The 20,570-nt window shown below is 42.6% G+C and overlaps 2 protein-coding genes across 2 annotated transcripts in view; one reads left to right on the top strand and one right to left on the bottom strand.

Annotated features, from left to right (window-relative positions):
- The window catches only part of frem3 (Fras1 related extracellular matrix 3), a 29,174-nt gene extending 16,863 nt beyond the window's left edge, over positions 1–12,311 (top strand). Inside the window, exons 4-24 of the mRNA XM_046415713.1 lie at positions 128–358; positions 506–631; positions 1,113–1,364; positions 4,763–4,912; positions 5,001–5,210; positions 5,424–5,621; positions 5,708–5,872; positions 6,197–6,379; positions 6,474–6,604; positions 7,166–7,324; positions 7,417–7,720; positions 7,806–7,937; positions 8,037–8,368; positions 8,712–8,904; positions 8,995–9,099; positions 9,431–9,558; positions 9,659–9,793; positions 9,992–10,118; positions 10,234–10,421; positions 10,520–10,666; positions 10,759–12,311. Coding sequence (XP_046271669.1) covers positions 128–358; positions 506–631; positions 1,113–1,364; positions 4,763–4,912; positions 5,001–5,210; positions 5,424–5,621; positions 5,708–5,872; positions 6,197–6,379; positions 6,474–6,604; positions 7,166–7,324; positions 7,417–7,720; positions 7,806–7,937; positions 8,037–8,368; positions 8,712–8,904; positions 8,995–9,099; positions 9,431–9,558; positions 9,659–9,793; positions 9,992–10,118; positions 10,234–10,421; positions 10,520–10,666; positions 10,759–11,328 — 4,166 coding nt within the window. The 3' untranslated portion in view covers positions 11,329–12,311. The remainder of the gene's footprint in view (positions 1–127; positions 359–505; positions 632–1,112; positions 1,365–4,762; positions 4,913–5,000; positions 5,211–5,423; positions 5,622–5,707; positions 5,873–6,196; positions 6,380–6,473; positions 6,605–7,165; positions 7,325–7,416; positions 7,721–7,805; positions 7,938–8,036; positions 8,369–8,711; positions 8,905–8,994; positions 9,100–9,430; positions 9,559–9,658; positions 9,794–9,991; positions 10,119–10,233; positions 10,422–10,519; positions 10,667–10,758) is intronic.
- Positions 12,312–12,340: 29 nt separating this feature from the next.
- On the bottom strand, positions 12,341–20,212 carry smarca5 (SWI/SNF related, matrix associated, actin dependent regulator of chromatin, subfamily a, member 5). Its single transcript, XM_046415727.1, has 24 exons — positions 19,929–20,212; positions 18,591–18,716; positions 18,325–18,491; positions 18,136–18,236; positions 17,934–18,034; positions 17,642–17,821; positions 17,129–17,284; positions 16,900–17,031; positions 16,686–16,754; positions 16,466–16,575; positions 16,129–16,355; positions 15,816–15,937; positions 15,504–15,656; positions 15,220–15,352; positions 14,935–15,083; positions 14,711–14,833; positions 14,503–14,610; positions 14,248–14,361; positions 14,008–14,130; positions 13,755–13,887; positions 13,553–13,671; positions 13,199–13,411; positions 12,990–13,100; positions 12,341–12,846 (listed from the first exon to the last, which is right to left on the bottom strand). The coding sequence occupies exons 1-24, from the start codon at positions 19,998–20,000 to the stop codon at positions 12,781–12,783; spliced, it is 3,108 nt and encodes a 1,035-aa protein (XP_046271683.1). The 5' UTR covers positions 20,001–20,212; the 3' UTR covers positions 12,341–12,780.
- Between the last annotated feature and the right edge of the window lie 358 nt (positions 20,213–20,570).

Consider the following 20,570-nt stretch of genomic DNA (forward strand, 5'->3'; position numbering starts at 1 on the left):
ACAGTATGTAAATCATGATACACATTGTTTGAATACTGGGACTGGAACACTGAAGCACTGGAGAGACAGAGGAGTAAAACAGCCTCTTAAATCAACACCTTAATCTCCTTTGATATCCGTCTCTCAGGTATCGGCACCGTAGATGGGACAGCTGAGAAGGACAAAGACTTCCGCGGCAAAGCCCAGAAGCAGGTCCAGTTCAACCCCGGTCAGACTACAGCAACCTGGAAGGTGAAGATCTTCACAGACCAGGAGTTTGAGACCTCAGAGACCTTTGAGATTCAGTTGTCAGACCCAGTCATGGCTGTGCTGGAGTTTCCTGACACTGCAACAGTCGAGATTGTGGATCCCGGAGATGGTAGGAATCTAATAATCAAGTTATTTGAATAAATCGTTTTTAAAATGTGCCTTCAATTCAAAGACTTGAAAAGATGTATCACAAATGACAGATGAGGTCATTTCTTATACATGATTACGCATCATCTGTGTTTCTTTTCCAAAACAGAATCCACAGTCTTCATTCCTCAAGCAGAGTTCAAGATTGAGGAGGATGTTGGAGAGCTGCTGGTGCCGGTGAGGCGCTCAGGGGATGCCAGCCAGGAGCTCATGGTTGTCTGCTACACTCAGCAAGGTGAGGTGAACATGTTTGTATTTTTTTCTAATTAAGAAACGGATTCTAAGATTACATGTAAATAAAGGATTTTACATTTTATTTAATTGAAGGGTACATAGCACAGTTTATTTTATTTATTTATTGTACTTTCATTTTACCCAGGGAGCCCTACTGAGATTTAAGTCTCTTTAACATGTGAAAGTACCAGCCAAAACATCACAACATATTAAAATCAGCAAACAACACATTATATACCAAAATTTCAAAATTCACAGAAGCAAAAGCAGACAAAAAAATTTGAAAAAAACAAAAAAACAACCACATGCCTCTTTCACCACATTTCTAATAATAATATGTAGGCACATAATAACCCACTTCCTACCTCTATTACTATATTATTATTTTCAATTGCTATTTTGTATTGTTTTTGTTATTCATATCTATATCACTATTAGCTGAGGTTTTGCCCCCTGTCCTTACTCTTCCCATAATTCCTCAGCCACGGCCACTGGCACCATACCCAGCACTGTGCTGTCCTACTCTGATTACATCACCCGACCTGAGGACCACACCAGTGTGCTGCGTTTTGACAAGGATGAGCGAGAGAAACTCTGTCGCATCATTATCATTGATGACTCCCTCTATGAGGAGGAAGAGAGCTTCAATGTCAGCCTGAGCATGCCCATGGGCGGCCAGGTGGGCGCCAACTTCCCGACCGCCAAGATCACCATCTTGGCAGACAGCGATGATGGTGAGTGAAGCAAGTTTTTACTAAAAAACTAAAACTGAGTCATTGTCCATCATCGTTATTAATCATTATTGTTAACTGAGCTGGGCTTGTTCCATTGTAGTGACACTTTTCTCACTCCTGCAGACTTCATGTGTCTGGCTGGGATCAGTTTAGCAGGTAGATAGACAGATGGATGGATGGACAGATGCACAGAAACTGTAGATACATGGATGATGGATGAAAACAGCTACCTCTGAAATTGAAAGTTGTTCATTTTAAAATTAAAAATTGTCAACAAAACCTTGAACATAACTTAGTGGATTTACCTTTATAGATTTATAGGAGGAGGAAATGAATTTTGTCCTAGCAATTGCACTTGTAGCTATAAATATGCAGAGTCGAAGCAAGTGAACAATGAGTTGATTTTTGTTCAAATTACAGCATTAGTACACAACACTGCAACTTCAGAGAACAGCAATGATATTTGCAAAATAGTGTTTGTACGTAGTGATTTTTCTGCCTTTCTACTTCTATCCTGCCCCATGTGCTTCTGTAGATCCAGCCACTTTTCATTTAGCTTTGAAAAATACAATATCATCAATTTTTGAAAGTAAGAAGCTCTATTTTTCTCACAAAGTTGCTTCTTTCTTCGGCCTGACTTGGATTCATAGGTTATTTATGAATATACGAGGTCCAAAAGGTTGACATCACATGCTGTGATTACAGTGTTACTACTGTACTTGCATTAATGGCTTCAAAGTATGTTCAAGTCCAGTACTCTCCCTGTGCTTGAGTCTGACAGCTTTGTTTACACACACTGCTTCATTTATCCACCATACTCTGTCCGCCTGCATCAGTCTGTCTGAGAGTTAGAAACAAGATAACAATAGACAGGTGATGAGAGGGAGAACGGCAGCCTCATTGGATGTTATGCTACACTGTCGCCTGTCAGACAGATAAAAGGACTTTAAACCTCACTGTGCTCCTCAAGCGACCTCCATCCTCATTGGCATTCAGGGGAGTTCAGGGGGAAACAGAGGGCATCCCTTTGTCTGCAGGGGCCAAAAGGCAGGTGGTGGAGAGAGAGGAACTATTGTGCAGGAGATCCACATGACTGGCATGTTTTTACTCTTTCCCCTGCATGATGGTATTCTGTGCGATCCAGTGCCCGTTTCTGTTTCAGATAGCAGAATTTCTGCATTTCAGCTTAAGAAGGAATGTAGGGTTTTTTTTAAAAAGCTGTAAACCACAAATATGTCATTGCTTTGATTTGATCCATCATGGAAAATGTCTAAACAAAATGGACAAATTGTAGCTCTAAAATGAGGCGCCTTGAGGCCCTTTTGGTCTTTCCTTTGCACAGTACCAGACTCATTTTGTCTTTCTCACATTCCAGCCTTATTTGATTTCTTAGACTTGTTTGTCGTAGAGACAGACCTAACTTCCTGGACTTGGCATTTGTAGTGACAGACCTGCTCTTAGAACAAGCATCCCACCCAACCAATTTGGAGCAGGAGTACAATTGAACTTCATGTATAAATAATCAGCGTACATTCCCAGACGTGTGAAGAGACAAGAGAAGACTCCTCAGTGTAAACCTCTATTGTGGTATACTTCTTGGTGGGTCCTGAAGTAACACCCTACCATAAGTCTGGTTCAGTGTGTGTGTGTGTGTGTGTGTGTGTGTGTAAAACCATCTGCGTGCCTGAGTAAACTTGTGGTTTGGACTCTCTCCAGCATCGAGCCTCCATTGTTACCGTATTTATCTGGCTCTTCCTCCCACTGATCTTTAAAGTTGCCATGTTGGCACTCGTTTCCCTCATACAACCCCCCTCTTTTCATCCACCCTGGTACTAAATAGTTGGTTTGGAGGCTAAAAGGCATTGAAAGTGCGCCAGAAACCCTTCCTTCAGCATCAGCTGTCTGTTGTAGCATCAGTCAACTTCTAAATAAACCCCAAGATCTGCCAGTTCTGCTAAAGCAACAATAATTAAGAGCAACTTTATTGTGAGAACAGATGTGTTTTAGCCCGTGTTCTTCTTCATCAAACAACACTCCACAGTGCATTTGAACAGACAAATCATTAAAGTCACTTGGCCACAGCCCAAACTCATTCATTACCACATGTCATCTCTGTTATCAGCTGGCTTTTGGGCTGACAGACAAATGGGCTCGCGGTCTAGTGGGACATATTTTAGATTATTTGGGGTGAGTAATAATGTACCATTTATGTGATAATGGTACATGCTAAAACATAGTTCAGCAACTAACAAGTAAAGACAGCAGTCATAGCATCAGAAAAATCACTACATAATGTCAGCTATCAAGCAATAGCCTTGGTTTGTTGAAATTAGCTATACAATAAGCTACTGCTTGTCCTACCTGACCGAGTAACAGGAGAGTGCTTTAAATTTTGGAAGGGTACATTTTACGTTTTGTGAATTCAACTTTTCATTTAGAACTGCAGAGTTAATAGCTCATTGGAGATGAGAAGCCCTGAGCATCACTTAATAAATCGCCAGCATTATTACTGACAACAAAGAAATTTTCACAACCTGGCAACCCAAATGACTTATAGCTGATCTATAAAGAATAAGTAAATACTTTACTAAACACTGATAAATCCATTAACTGCATTCGCTAATTAATGTTTACAAACCCTTTATAAAGGTTGCCTTTAATTTGTTTCTATCTTTTCTCTCTTTTTTGCTGTTTTGTGTGAAGAAGCTTTTGCCCTGAATTTGCACCTCTATCAGTTGATCTCTAAGAGCGCTGGCAGTGCAGAGTGCGATGAAAACACGCTTTATATAGAAGTGAGGAAAGATGAATTGACATTGTGTTCCAGGGACCTGAATTCTTGCCCTCTTTGCAAAGTGGATGGTCGCCTCTGTGTCTCTGCCAAACCTTCACCGTAATGCTTATCGGCTGCTCGATCATCAGAAACTGGGAACGTCCCTTCACTTGTGCACACACCCTATTCTTCAGGTGTATCCTCAGCCTTTGGCACTGGGTTCAGAGCTGTCTGGATTTAGATAAGTGGGGGAGGATGGTTGAAGGACAGGATAAGAGGGATGACAGCTCTCTTCCTGTGCTGACTGAGTCAAAAATGAGGGTGCTTGCTCAGTTATTTGTGCCAACTCGTCCCTGACCCTGATTGCAAAGCTGCTGAAAACTGAACACTCAAGCATCCAAATGTCCAAGCTTAATTAAAAGGTATCTTGTTCTATCCTTTTGTTCCAGCAAACAGCAAAACCGATGAAGAGACAATATCCTGTTTATGACAAAATTTCATGGAGATAAATATATTTAATTTGCTCTTTTGGAAATTACTTTTAGTGTGATTAGTCAATTAAAAAAAATACATTCTGAAATGACACCAAGTCTTCAACATTTACCCAATGTGCTTTCCTATCCCACAGAGCCCTCGCTGTATTTTGGGGAACCTGAATATGTTGTGGATGAGAGTTCAGGCTACGTTGAGGTGAAGGTCTGGAGGACAGGGACTGACCTGTCCAAGACAGCTACAGTCACTGTCCGCTCCAGGAAAAGCGATCCTGTCTCTGCAGAAGGTAAAATCTTGAGTTTGTCAGAATCAACAGCATTTTGTCACGATTTTGCATCACAGTGTTAAGTTGTGGTTTCCTTTCTGTGTGGCAGCTGGACTAGACTACGTCGGCATTAGTCGCAATCTAGACTTTGCACCTGGAGTTACAATGCAGACGTTTAGAGTGACCATCCTGGATGATCTGGGTCAGCCAGAGCTGGAGGGGCCTGAGACCTTTGACCTTGTGTTACGGATGCCCATGAACGCTGTGCTGGGAGAACCAAGCAAGACCATCATCACCATTAATGACACAGTAACTGATTGTGAGTATCAAACACATGTTTAAAACCTGATTATGTGTACCACGTTGAAGCCTTCTTTAACATTACACTGTATTCTACATGAGATTATGAGACAGATTTACAATTAATTGACATAAAAAATTCATCAGAAACTTGACACAGTAAAGCAAATTAGAGTCAGCAGCTTCACTCAAACACTACAAGACTGTAACAAGTTGATAACTGTCATTGCAGTGCCGAAGGTTCAGTTTAAGGAAGGAAGCTACAAGGTGGATGAGTCTGATGGGGAGTTGAAAGCCATGGTGTACCGCAGTGGAGACATTAACCTCAGGTCCACAGTGCGCTGTTACACTCGCCAAGGCTCTGCTCAGGTCATGATGGATTACAGTGAAAGACCCAATACTGACACATCGATCATCACTTTCCTGCCCGGTAAGACCTTCCTTCCCTGCCTAAACTCTCTCTCTTCCTCTATATCCTGCCATATTTATCTGAGTGTGTTAACCATTTCTCTCCAGGTGAAAGTGAGAAACCGTGTGTGGTTAGCCTGGTGGACGACTCCACCCATGAGGAGGATGAGGAGTTTCGCCTTGTCCTGGGAACTCCCAAGAGCAAGTCTCCATATGGAGCTTCTATTGGCGAGCAGAAGGAGGCACTGGTCACGGTCACAGATGAGAAAGACAGTACGTGAATACTGAAACATACGAAATCAAAATATTCCAAATCACTTAAAAAATGGCAGTAATGAGATTAAAACATATGGAAGGGTGAAATAAATGTGTTTTTATTGCCCCCAAATGTTGACATGCTCCTGAGCAAAACTGTTTCATTTTAACTGCGTCATCTGAGCCAATAAGTGATTCCTACCAAAAAAGCTTTTGCCAACAATAGTGGTCCACAGGTAACCTTTTTTCTGTGCTGTTGATGTGAGCTACTCTTTACGTTTGAGGAAAATCTGTCTATAGTGTTTTGGCTCATGTGTAATTTAAATCTTCTTTCTGTTCTAGAGCCAATCATCCGTTTCTCCGAGATCAAGTACAGTGTTCGTGAACCTCAAGTCAAAGGTGATGTGGCTATTGTGAAAATTCCTATCTTGCGTGTTGGAGACACCTCAAAGGTCTCAGTGGTGAGAGTGCACACCAAGGACGGCTCTGCGACGTCTGGAGATGACTACAACCCGCTGTCGGAGGGTAAGAACCTGATTTGGTGACTGCACATCTTCGCATAGTGTCTGTGATGTGTACGTTTTTGATCACTGCTCACTTCACTGTCTCTGTGTCTAAGATGTTGAGTTCAAGGAGGGGGAGAGGGAACACTTTGTGGAGATTGAGATCCTGTATGACGGCCAAAGAGAGATGAGAGAGGCCTTCACTGTACACTTGAAGCCTGATGACAACATGGTGGCTGAAATACAGGTGACACAATGGCCCGCACGGCACATACGCACAAACATAAACCAGTAGCAAGTTGTACATGTGCACACGTACAGTGCTACATAGCCACACACGTGAGCATGCGCCCTGTCATGTCAGCCTGTGTTAAAATAGCAAGCAGCAGCTGGCATTGCTGTCAGCACGCTTGAACCACAGAGTCTTATAAAAAGCTTTTCCCCCTGGAATGAGATGCTGAGCTGAATGTCCCAGCAGAGTCAAACAGTGAACAAACCTATAAACAGAACTGGGGCATTCCACCCATATACTGAAATCTGTTGGAGGAATGGTGAAAAGGATGTTATACTTGTCTTAAAGCAAGGGGATTGGTTCACCTCACCAACTTAAGGTCTGGGACATTTTTTGCGTAAAAGTGCTTTGTAAATGGTTAAGTGATAGAAGTATCCTCATCAGACTTGAATAAGTTCTTCCTTTGTCTATGAACTGTATCATAAATATAACTTTGTTGGTAGAGATTATGAGCGTAGTCTATGAGACATACTCATCTTGACAAACATCTAATATTGCCTTTCCTCTTCTTTTTAGATGAACAAAGCTATTGTGTACATTGAGGAGATGGATAGTGTGGCAGATGTAACCTTCCCTGCCGTACCCCAGGTGGTTTCCCTGCTCATGTATGATGACACAGCTAAAACCAAAGACAAGCCCCACCCACCCAATGGATACCCTGTTGTGTGTGTGACGGTGAGTGTACATCTTCTGCTGTTTTTGTCAGCCACGCACATCTTTGGATTCCCTTAATTTTTCTGTTGCCATCTTCTTGTTGTCTCTTGCAGGCTTGCAACCCAAAGTACCACGACTTTGACAAAACTGGTTCCATTTGCTCTGCGGAGAACATCAACGATACTCTCACTCAATATCGCTGGCTGGTCAGCGCCCCAACTGGGTCAGATGGAGTAACCAGCCCCATGAGGGAGGTGGACACTAATACTTTCTTCACCAACACCAAGTCTGTCACTTTGGATTCAATCTACTTCCAGGCAGGCTCAAGGGTTCAGTGTGCAGCAAGAGCCTTCAATGCCAATGGAGATGCTGGACTGGAGCTGTCCAGCCCAATTGTTGTGGTCAGTAAAGAGGAAGGTAAGTGAAGGACTGATGCAACAGCTGCAAATTTATGCTCGACTTAGAGCTCATTAGTGATTAAGTGACTTTGAACTCTTTGTAGGTATGTGTCAGCCTCGTATCCCAGGAACTGTCGGAGCAGAACCTTTTTCTGCTAAGATCCGCTACACTGGTCCAGATGACCCAGACTTCCCCAACCTCATTAAACTAACTATCAACATGCCTCACATGGATGGTGAGCAGTAAACAGTTGTTGCAACCAGTGATATAGGCTTTACTGTTTAGTAATCAATACAAACACCCAGAAATTTAACAAGCTTTTCACTCTCAATAGGCATGTTACCAGTGATCTCCACAAGACCTCTGTCCAACTTTGAGCTCACCCTGAGCCCAGATGGCACACGAGTGGGTAACCATCGTTGCTCCAACTTGCTGGACTTCAATGAGATCCAAACTGGCCATGGTTTCATCACAGATGCAACAAAGAACCCTGAAATCATTGGCGAGACTTCACCCTACCAGTACAGCACGATTATGCGCTCAGCCAACTCTCTGCGCTTCTACAGAAATCTTAACTTAGAGGCCTGCCTCTGGGAGTTTACCAGTTACTACGACATGTCAGAGCTGCTCAATGACTGTGGAGGTTCCATAGGCACGGATGGACAGGTAGGACTCACATAAATGCAAAAACCACAGAAAATCAAACACAGTTAGGATCCAATCACTCATTTATCAGTCAAAGTCAAATCAAATCTGTTTTGACGTGAAAGTCCAAAATGGAGAAAGCTCCAGAAGAATGACTGCAGACAGTTATGAGAAAAGAGTCGATGGTACAAATATGTTCTTTGATTGAACTGTAGGATTTTAACTGTCCTCTTTGCGACTGAGCTAACCAGGTTGCTAAAAGCAGCTCAGAGAGCTAACCAGCAATGTGTGATTAGGCCTTTTCAGTCATACGGAGATACTACCTACATTATCAATGACAATTTCTATTTTATCTTTTATTTAGGTGCTGAACCTGGTCCAGTCCTACGTCACTCTGCGTGTTCCTCTGTTTGTGTCCTACGTCTTCCACTCTCCGGTGGCTGTGGGAGGGTGGCAGCACTTTGACCTGCAGTCAGAGCTCAAACTCACCTTTGTGTATGACACAGCTATTCTGTGGCAGGATGGCATTGGCAGCCCACCTGAGGCTGAGCTACAAGGTACGTTCTCAATCTGCTGCTGCTCCCTGCTGGTACTAACAGAAATCCATTTGAGAAACACTGCTTAATATAAGCTCTTTGTTCTCATAGGAGCCATGTACCCAACCAGTATGCGTATAAATGAGGAGGGACGTCTAGTGGTCAACTTCAAGACAGAAGCTCGCTTCAGGGGACAGTTTGTTATGTCTCATCCAGGTAAGAGAGTGGCATCCACATGCATGCACACACACACATCCCCTAAACCCATCCGATGCGGTCATTCTGTACAGCAACCTCCTATTGGATTACCTTGTGCCCCATATCCTCTCTTCATCTATTTCTGGAGTTCCACGTTAGGGGTCCTTCCTGTGTGAAAGTACCAGAGGTCATTTCAGCAAATGTCAAAATAACCCTGTAGTGTTTACAGTGAGGAGGCAAGTGACACAATGTAGAAGGTCACCCTATAAATAAAAAGGTAGACCCCGTTGCTAGCACTAGTTTGGACAAAGCTTTGAAGATTTACAACTGCATACATGTTTCTTTTCAGGAACCAGTGTGTCGTCCATGGTGATGTGTGCTGACCACCCAGGACTCACATTCACTCTCTCGTTGATCAGGACTGAGCCTACTTACAACCAGCCCATGCAGCAGTGGAGTTTTGTCTCAGACTTTGCCGTGAGTCGACATGCAATCAGGGCTTGCTAGCTGTGGTGAAATGATTGAAAACCTCTAAGACAATCTTACTCGTGTTTCTCTGTTTCTGTGTGCACTCTAGGTGCGAGACTACTCTGGGACGTACACGGTGAAGATTATCCCCTGCATTGCATCACCCAATGGGGAATTCAGCATCCCTCCTGTCTGCCACCCAAGAGAGCCACTCACATTTGACATGGACATTCGCTTCCAGCAGGTTAGCCTGGATATCCTGACAAATAATCCACTTGCACATTACATTATCTCACTGTAATGGAAGATTCTCAGTATTAACAAATACAACATTTATTACAAGATCACTCATTAAGATGGTTGCTTTTTTGTCATAGCTGCCACTTTCATTAATATACCCATAATCTGTTCTGTGCATGGTAACCCTCGCTCTGTGCTCCAGGTGAGTGACCCAGTTGCAGCCGAGTTTAGCCTCAACACTCAGATGTTCCTGCTATCCAAGAAGGAGTTGTGGTTGTCTGATGGCTCTATGGGCTTTGGAGAAGGGACTGATGCTGCTTTTTCAGAGGGTACTACAACACTGCCACCTAATGGAGTTTCATAAACATTGCAGTTGAGGAATATCAGCCTTATGACAATCCCATTATATAGGCTCAATTACCGTTTCGCTGTTCTTTGCTTCAGGCTCCACAATCTTCGGCCGTGTGATGGTGGACCCAGTCCAGAACCTGGGTGATTCTTTCTCTTGCAGCATTGAGAAAGTCTTCCTCTGCACTGGTGCAGATGGCTACGTTCCCAAGTACAACCCAACTAACAAGGAGTACGGCTGCCTGGCAGATGCTCCCTCTCTGCTTTACCGATTCAAGATCCTGGTATGATGCAGTGAATCCACAAGAACACTATTTTATTGTGGTGTGGAAGCCAAAAGAAGTAGAGGTCATTTCTGATTTCTGTATCTGTTTTTCTGCAGGACAAGGCCCAGCCAGAGACTCAAGCTTTTGCATTTGGTGATGTTGCTTTTAAGGCCACGCTGGCACAAGACACACCTGGAGGTCTGCCTTTGGTCAGACAGCCAGGATCAGATGGCTTCACACTCTCTTCGTCTCCACTTTTCCAGGTCTGTGTGATTCTCAAAATGCACTATATTCATGTATTGCATGAACACTTACATAAATAAAAAACAGACTCAAACATGCGTTACTTCTGCAGGTGGCTGCCGGTAGAGAATGGTTCATCCACACTATTTATACAGTCCGCTCCAAAGAAAATGCCAACCGCAACATTGGGAAGCGCAGTGTAGAGTACCTGCATCACAGCATGTCCTCTGTTGACCAGCCAGAGATCCCCAACATGTCCACCCACCGCCACCGCCGTGCCGCCCCCGCGTTGTCTACCTCCGCTCTGACCCAGGACATAGGTGTCGAAAACAACCGGGGCACCAACATCCAGCACATTGCTCTGGACCGTGCAGACCGCATGGTGGTCAGCCAGCGCCAGCCCTGGTCCCCTAATCGTGACCCCATCCTGGAGCGTCCCTTGCTGGAGAGCTCTGGCAGAGAGCCAACTGATACCTCCACCGTGCCTATGTTAGTGGGCCTTGCAGGGCTGATCCTCCTTATCTGCCTCATCGCCATCATTGTGATCCTGGTGCTGCGGCGCAAGAAGAGGGAAAAGAAGACCCAGTTCCCTCCCTACGCCACCTCCTCTTCGTCAGCCTACAATGGCTACAGCCAAAGCCCAGCAAGCATGTGGAGCAGCTCAGATAGCTCTGAGGTCTAGATGTGGACCCCCTCTCCACCTCAAACACCTGCACCCAATTAAAAAAAACTATGGTAGTCTCTGCCACCATTGTGCCTTCAAAGCCCAACTCTTGTAGCACTGATTAGAGCCCAGTATAATTTGTGGACAGCACAATATGTCAGTGTTTGGGGTCTACATGCAGAGAATGTGCCAGAGTTTTTGGAGGCTTATTGATCTCTGATAAAGGTTTGTTCTTGCTGTAATGTACTGTAGGTTTCTGCCTGAAGCCTGTTTTGAGTAATGGATGTAACGTAGAAGCCCCTCAAAGAGATTAACCTGCTTCTTTGGTTGTAAAATATCCCGCTTTATCAAATGATTGCAAATGCATGAGAAAGGCACATAGAAAAATTTCTATGCTCCTCCTCTAAAAGTAAGTAGTTTATCATTTTTTATTAATGCAAGTCACTGTGGTCATTACTGTTTTGTTGAGAATAGAGCAAAATGGACTGAATGTTAGTTGAAGCTGACCTAAATGAATGATAATGTGATAAATGATTTTTAGTATTGACATTTCACTGTTGTGCTTTAAAGAGCTTGCAATGTACACGCCCACTGCCAAATAAGTAATAATACCAATATGGTGTCATTGAAAGGGAATGTAAATGTCATTTTGGTCTTTTGAGAATGCAAAAATTTAGTTTTTTGTTTTGTTCTTTTTTAACATTTTTTTTTTAGGTCAATGAGGCTGAAATCTGACAAGACTATGTGTACATAACATTGTAGGACTATGAAAAAGGTATTATTATTATACCCTGGTGAAACTTGAAAAATTATAACTACACGTCTTTCTGGTTTGTTGATAAAAAAAGTACATCATTATCGTTATTATTCTTCGACAGGTGACAGTATATTTTCATGTGCCAACTATTTGTAGGCTTTTATGGCTTATTAATTTTGTGTCAATTTCAAGAGTTTGGATGTATGTACACTTCAACTACCAAATATAAATGTCCTTTTTTGAATCAGTGTCTTATTTAGCAGAGTGCACACATTTTTTTTAAAAAAAGGGAAGTTTATTTGTGACATTCAAAAAGACATTTTCTACTTCACATAGGAAGATAAAGAACAAATGTTTTCTTAAGAATAAAAAGGGTACATATTGTTTCAAGCAATGGAATGTGGTACAACCAACAGGCATAAATACATTTATTTCAATTTAGTACTCGTAAGAAAAAACAAAAAAAACAAACCAAAAAAAAAAGGACTAGCAAACAAAAAACTAACCCAGCACAGCTGCAGTGTTTAGGTAAGTGACAACAAGGCAGGCTTGTAAAGGAGCACTTCCTAGAACCTAATACCACGAGATCAGTCCGTCAGAGGTTTTTTTTTCCTTTACACAGTACATTATCGCAGCCTGTAGAGACTAGGACTAACGATACCCGAGCTGGCTGCTGCTCTTGAATTCTGAAGCTGTGGGCAATAGATTCAGCTTCACAACTTGAGCTTTTTCCTGCGTCCGCGACCATCTGGGGTTGCCTCGGACTTCCGTTTCTGGGCCTAGGCAAGAGGAGAAGATTTTTATAAAGGACATCACCAGTAAGGACATAAAAGTCATTGGTACCAGATAAACCAGGCTGGATAGCAAACTTCAAAACTGGATATGTCGATTTTTAAAATGTGTCCACAGATTCGTAACTTACTGATCCAGTCTTTGGGCCCCGTTTCTTTTTCTCAGCCTTCTCCCTTTCCTCCAACTCCATGTTTTCTCTCTCTATCAGGGTGATCAGGGTGTTACATCGCCTCTGGAGCTCCTACACACATCACCAAACAGAACTTTAGTTTTTTTGGCTACTTTTTCAAAACACCATGCACAAAAACAAAAAGATAAAAGAGAAAGGATAGGATTTACCATGGCGGTCCTGGATTTGAGGAACCAGTCGAAGCGGAACTGAGGCGAGTTGCGGATGCACTGACGCAGCTCATCGTACACGCTCTCCTTGTCGAATCCCAGCTTGTGAAGCATACAGATAAGGAAGCGGTCCTCTTCCTCTGTGTAGTTCTTGCCTTTGTTGGTGCCATAGGATATACGTAGCTGATGGAAGGGAGCCTTGTAGCGACCGATCTATTCAAGTAGATAAAAAACAAAAAATCCAAACATATTAAGGGAACATTAAGAATTAAGGAATCGCACTAAGATTTACAGTTTAAAGCTTAATGAGATAAGCTAATTGGGTGGTTTAAACAAGAAATGACAATCACTTACCTTTGAGTCAAGTGCTTTCTTAATGCTAATCCTTCTCTGGATCCTGGCCTCTCCTCTTTCTATCTGGGCCATGATCTTCTCGATATCCTGCAGTTCATTACAACGCTCCCAAAACACAGCTGGAGGAACAAACAAACACATGAATACACTAAATACGTCAGAAGTCTGCATTTGCCAATGGAATAGAACATTAAATAATTACCAGAATATTCCATGACTTCCTCTGGAGTTTTTCCCTCGACCTCTCTGGCAATGTTCTCAATATCATCTCTTCCCCACTTTTCGTTGGCTTTGATGAACTGGTTGAAGTCACGTTTGTTCCAAATAGTAAATCCCTGCATTGAAGGTACAGTTTATCAAAATATTCACATTCTAGATGGAGACACAAAGCATTTAATGCTGATTTGTGCCATAATGACCATAAATTGAATGTATTTAGCAAGTGTAATCAGTACCTGTTGCAGCAAATTCTCCTTCTCCTCCAATTCCTCTTCTGTGAGAGCCTCAGCCTCATCAATCTTAGCCTGCTCTTCTTTCTGGACCTGCGCTGAATTAGGCATGTCTGGATTGCGGGGAACCTAAAGAGATGCAGTTGCAGACTGAATCAAGAGACATTTCTACCCAATTTTAGACTGAGAATCTATTTCTCATCTAAAAAAAATAAACAAGCAAACAACCCCCCACCAATGTTATACCTTGTAGCCTATGGTCTTCCTGTAGAAAAGAATTTCCTTTTCTAGAAGCTCAAAAAGACGTGGAGGGAAGAACTGGAAGTCCTGGACATTGGGCTGCTTGGGAGGGCGAGGAGCCTGCAAAATGGAGTCAAGCAAACAAATATTACAACACAAGCAGGATAGCATGCAACTTATCTTCAGAACACTGTAATTAACATATACTGTTGCATTAATGCTTTGTATCCCAAGAGTGATTAAAGAGCGACTCTTCCTTACCTTGGGTGCTTTGGGCTCACTGACTCGCAGAGCTTCTCTGAAGTAGGCGTCCACAGCGTAATTGGCTTTCCTTTCTCTCTTGGGTGGCTCGATCCAGTTGGTAATCACCTGAATGAAGACGGAAGAGAGGAAACAAGGTAAAGACTCAATGGTTCATGAGGTTAGAATAAGTTGATTAAAGACTGAAAACTCTTCTTTTTCTTTTAACCTTTTTCTTCTCTCGATAATCTTCCCCTTCAAATGTGTACACACTGCTGTTTTCTGTGTCCATGGTGAAGTTTCTCAGAGAGCTCTCGCCCAGTGCTGCCAGCCTCTCCTTCATCTCCATAGTCTAGAAAATGAAAAGATCAAAGTGTTAATTTGATGGCAAATTTAAAAGTAGATACAAAAAAAGCATTGTCTACAGATTTTTTCCGATCCATCCAGACTCACCTTCCTTTCACCTCTCTCCAGGAGCGCATCAATGTCATCGTCTGTGATCTCGCTCTCTTTGGAGGCAAATACGTGTGTGGCACCATGTCGGATGATGGACAGCATTTCATCCTTGCCCAGCTTGTTGGCACTTGGATCCACAAGTCGTCCTGTTTAACAGAGACAAGACAACAACTTAATGGCTCATTCAAATTTCTTATTCACATCTTTTGTATTTCCTGATTTTAAATTCTGTTCAAACATTTCAATTATGACTGCTAAATAAGAAAGGAGAGATTAAATTACCTTGCTGGATGACAATGGAGTCCAGGCGCAGTTTCATTTCAGCCCTCTCCACGATCCTCTCCTCCACTGTGTTTTCAGTGATGAAACGAAAGACGCGCACCTGCTTCTGCTGACCAATCCTGTGAGCTCGGTCCTGAAATAATAATAATAATAATAATAATAATAATAATAATAATAATAATAATAATGATAAAACTGGTCAAGTCATCTGAAAGTGGTACAGCACCCATACTCATTTTTAAGAAAAGAAAATATCAGATCCTGTAGCTCTTCAGAGGACTAACCATGGCCTGAAGGTCGACTTGAGGGTTCCAGTCTGAGTCGTACAGGATGACCACATCTGCTGTAGCCAAGTTGATACCCAGTCCTCCAGCTCTGGTGCTCAACATGAAGATGAACTTTGAACTGTTGGGCTCATTGTATGCGTTGATAGAGATCTGAAAAACACAAACATAAATGAAAATGGAATTTGTTTGTTGCCCAGCTCATCTTATGGTTTCCTATGGGGGGAGGGGGAAACAGATTAGAATCAATTCAATCTAAACCTTTCACATGACATTATCATCATCACCTTATGCAAGATGCAAGCACCACACCTGTCTCTCCTCGTGCGGCGTCTGGCCATCCAGGCGACAGTAGCCATAGTTCCTCCACATGCAGTAGTCCTCTAAGATGTCCAGCACCCTGGTCATCTGACTGAAGATGAGCACACGAGAACCTGAAGAGAAGAAAAGATGGTAGCATCAGCCAAAGAAATTGATTAAAAAAAAGATGTTCTTTCAGACAAGTCCTTGAACTGATTGCTGGTGTTGCTCTGTTGTAAGTATCAAAGATTCTCTAATAGAAATATTGTGTACAAAAATGATAACAATATTTTCTGCTGGAATTACAGCACAGCCATCTACATACCCTGTTCCTTCATCTTGGGTAGCAGCTTGTCCAGCACCACCATCTTGCCACTGTTCACCACCAGGTGGAGGTCAGTCGTGTAAGGGGGACCAGGCTCGGCCCCGTCGAACAGGTACGGGTGGTTGCAGCATTTCCTCAGCTGCATGAGAACGTTCAGTAGACGCATCTTGTCCATCTTACCCGCAGAGTTCAGAATGTCAATGTCCTTCATCAGAATTTTTGTGTACCTGATGGGTTGTGAGATGAATTGATGTTACAGACTATCAATTTTACTGTCGGCATCCAATTTATTTCAGAACAAAGAAGCTGAGGACCAATCTTTACTGAGGATGCTTACCACTCTCGCTGCATCTTACTCAGGCCAACATACATCTTGATCTCTTTTTTCGGAAGCAGAGTCTTCTCTACGTCAGCTTTTATACGACGAAGCAAGAAAGGACGCAAAACCTGTGGCAATTAAACGACAGATCAAAAGAGTGTTTTAACCCAAATGATAGTAACATAGCTTAAAATTTAGAGATTTGTTTGAAGTTGACATGAGGAAACGCGATACATACAGTGTGAAGACGTTCGACCAACTTCTGATCACCCAAGCAGTTGTTTGTGTCAAACCAGGAATCAAAGTCCTTTGGGGGAAAAAAATAAAATATAATGAGTAACAAAAAACCCTTCCCCCCCAAACAAAAGACATCATAAAAACATCATATCAGTACCACTAAGGACTCCAGCTGAAATGCTGAAGCTGAAATGGTGCATTTCCTGGATTCTTACCTCTGATGAGTTGAAGACATCAGGCAGCAGGAAGTTGAGCAGAGCCCACAGCTCATGGAGGTTGTTTTGCAGGGGTGTTCCAGTCAGCAACAAACGATTGGTGGTCTTAAATTCTCGCACAATTTCTGATAGCTACAGGAAATAAAAAAAGGATTTTTGTTTCGTTGGGTGATAAACGCTACGTGGTTCGGACGTGTAAATATTTATTTCACTTGAGTAGCTGTCTGACCTTTGATTTCTCATTCTTGATCCTGTGGGCTTCGTCAATGACGAGGTATCTCCAGTTGAATTTCTTGAACACAGCCTTCTCAATGATGAGCATCTCATAGGATGTGACACACACGTCCCATTCTCCAGGCAACAGCACATCTCTGATCAGGGCGGTCTGAAATTGAAGCAAAAACCAATTTTGTTTTGTTTTGTCAACCAGTAATACAAAGCTTCACTTTCAACCCAGAAATTAATTTCACCACCTTTACACATTTCAGTCTCAGTTCAAAGTAGCTTTGGAATCATCAGCCAAATAAGTGGCCCGGTAAGGTGATCGAAAATGCTGGATCTGCACAAATAAATCTGACTATTAAAATGAAAACTGGGGCCACTATACTAAGCTGACTAGGCTGACAAAACTAGCACATTAAAATGAAAGTGAAAGTGAAAATTACACAGCAGAACATCAATTCATGGTTTCTAAAGTGCTTTTTGGCTTTTCAGACAATCATAAGATTCTGACACAGCCTACCCTCTCATCTCTGTCTCCGATTAGGCAGACTGCACGGAGCGAAGGCACCCATCTCTTGAACTCATTCATCCAGTTGTAGAGGGTAGACTTGGGCACCAGCACCATATGGGGACCAGGGATGTTTCTGTAGTGCTTCATATAACCCAGCAGAGAAATAGTCTGCAGAGTCTTTCCCAAGCCCTGCATGTGTGAGATGGCGCAGTACATGTAAATACAACTTTTAAGACAAAACATATTCACCTTACCCCTTTAAATAAAGAGGTAACCCTTTTGACTCTGAGAAAGTACTGACCATTTCATCAGCGAGGATGCCGTTGATGCCATTCTCATACAAAGAGATGAGCCAGTTCAGACCACGGACCTGATAGTCTCTCATTTTTCCTGTTTTGATATCTAGATTAGAGGCAAAAAATTCAATATGATGATTATTGCTCATCATATAAGCCTGCCATATGCCTTTTAATCTTAAATTTAAAAAAGAAGCCATTGCTTACAGGAGGGAGACTCATCAAATCGAGTGCAGACATTGGTAGTCTTGGTGCTCTCGTTCAGAAGCTCTTCATCCTCCTCCTGCTCTGTGCGGCGATGCCGATTGCTGTCAAGACGAGAAACAACGTCGTAATCACAATGGGATTAAACTTCTTAAAATTAAATACATCTGTACTGTGTGGACGTGTACTCACTCTCCGGCAGACAGCAAGTTCTGTTTCTCATCTTTCTTGATGCGAGGACGTCCAGGTTTCATCTTCAGGGGGGAGGTGGGGGTCTTCTGTGCGGCTGGTTGGATAAAATGAGCAAACAACTCCGTTTGCTTCAACAGGTATTCAAATCTGTTGGTCCGGTCTGTTTGCTACGCACACGGAGAGACAGTCTTGTTAACTTATGTATCTAATAACACGGTGGTAACCCAAAAAGCCACGCACTGCACATTATGGAAAAGTTTCCTTACCACTTTCTCCTCATACCCTGGAGTAGAATCTTTAGTTTTGGATGAGGAAGAGGAAGATGCATCTTGCCCATCAGGGCCGGCATCTGAAGAGGACTCTTTTCCAGCATCTGAAGAATCAGACTTCTCCTGAGCAGAAAACAGAACTGTTTAGTGGCCATCTTCTGGTTTGCCCCACAACAGCAGGCAGGACCAGACTAAACAAACAGCTCTGTTCTGGGATGCCCTGTGGTCCCAACTGAGAGAACGCAAAATGGAATAATATTTTATTTTTAGCTTTAGTGCTTTTCAATACCATCAAATGGAGATATTGTTTTTCTAAACACAATGTAGTGGCAAAAGTATTCAGAATATTCAGAAATAATTATATATCTATCAACATGTTAGCACTTTTGACAATCCTAAAGACACACACAAACTTTCCACAGCAATTCCCTCAAAAGCAATCTGTGTATTAAATATATTCTTTGTTCTTTGTTTATGCACAATGTAATGAATGACTGCATCCATTTGTGATATATTTAATAATCTGGTTACTTTTTATCCTTTATCTTATGGATAATAGGTGACTATAAGTTATTCTACCCTTTAAGATTACTTTATTTATACCCTGTATCTGTTCTTGTACTTTTGCTGCTATGACACTTCAGTTTCCCTGCGTGGGGGTAAAGTAAAGTTCGTCTCAGTTGATGTTAACTGTTGATCTGCCAACCTGAAAAGCAAATTCAGTTTTAATCACAGCTCACTAACTGCAGCGGAAGCCTGACTGCATACAGACAGCGCAGTAGCAGCGTTCACATCGGTTACAAAAGCCATTGCTGCCCTCACTGTCTCACTGAAAACAAAGGCGCAGATGGGACCGCTGAGCGGGGCTGTTGTTCTTCACTGGTATTCCCGTGGTTTTTCCACGATCACAGTTACAAGCAACCCGCTGAGGGGGAATCTGGCCTGGGAGTAAACAAAAAGCACTACTGGACTTTAAAAGTGATAGTCGATGTGTGGCTAGCGGGGCTGAGCTAGTAGTCTGAGCGCTTATGAAACCGGCTGGCCTAGTTGCTGTTGTGTGCTGTAACGTTAGCTTCATTCCCGAGTGGATGGGACCGAGCCGCTGTTGTCGTAAGCTAATGATAGCGCCGCCGCGGCTAGCTAACTAGCTCAAACAGCTAGTTTGCGCTAGCGTTAACGCTGACCAAGTGAAAGTTTAACACAGTGGAACTTGGGAAACAGGTGTAGTTACTTAGCTAAGGGGCGGATGTTTCAGGGCTTGAGACTCGTGTAACAGATCTGTGAAAGGTGTACCTGGTGCTGAGAGGAGACAATGTCCATCTTAAACCATCTTACCTCCGCTCCTCCGGCTTCTTCAAGTTCAGTCTGCTCTTCCCGCTGTTCCACGCAGTTTGCGCTTTCGGACATTTTTATCGAATTTCCCGTTCGTCTCAGAAATAACGTCCGTTATTTGGTGCCTTATATGATCCCGTATAAGATCCGTTGAAGATTTTCCGAACTTTCTCACGATAAATGCTTACTATCTTGTTGTTTATAATGAAAGACACACCGGTTGGCCACAGGCAGCACGTTCGCGCTATGAAGCTTGTTCTCGTGCATCCGCGTTCACATGGCTCTCTCGCGAGATTTGCCTATGCTCCCTTCAAGGCCATTGGAAATTTTTGAGCTTTAGGTTAAAGGAGTGTCGTTTTTAATTTTTAGTTAAATTCTACTTCTTTGTTAAAATGTTCTTCAAAATCTCAAAAGCTTTGAATATATAAAAATCAATTACACTATCCTTGGAAGAAAGTTTGCTTATCCACACAAAATACTTTGGGGTAGTTAAACCGCACCACATTTATTAGTCTGACACTGACAGCGTGGATTTCATTGTTTCCTTTTGTTTATTTGTTTATAAGGACAACAAACATTAATCAACAGTTCTGTAAATGTGCCATTGCTGGCTAATACGTAACTGTAGCACCTTTGCAAGATCAA

This window comes from Scatophagus argus, chromosome 2, assembly GCF_020382885.2.
Source record: "Scatophagus argus isolate fScaArg1 chromosome 2, fScaArg1.pri, whole genome shotgun sequence".
Taxonomy (NCBI): Eukaryota; Metazoa; Chordata; class Actinopteri; family Scatophagidae; genus Scatophagus; species Scatophagus argus.

What these genes read in the sequence shown, in the direction of transcription:
- smarca5 (XM_046415727.1), bottom strand. Translation starts at nt 20,000, where the DNA reads ATGTCCGAAAGCGCAAACTGCGTGGAACAGCGGGAAGAGCAGACTGAA. An exon ending in TCAAGAATGAGAAATCAAAG is followed by an intron (nt 17,032 to 17,128) that starts GTCAGACAGCTA and finishes TATTTCCTGTAG; the next exon opens with CTATCAGAAATTGTGCGAGA. An exon ending in ACCCAAGATGAAGGAACAGG is followed by an intron (nt 15,938 to 16,128) that starts GTATGTAGATGG and finishes TCTTCTCTTCAG; the next exon opens with GTTCTCGTGTGCTCATCTTC.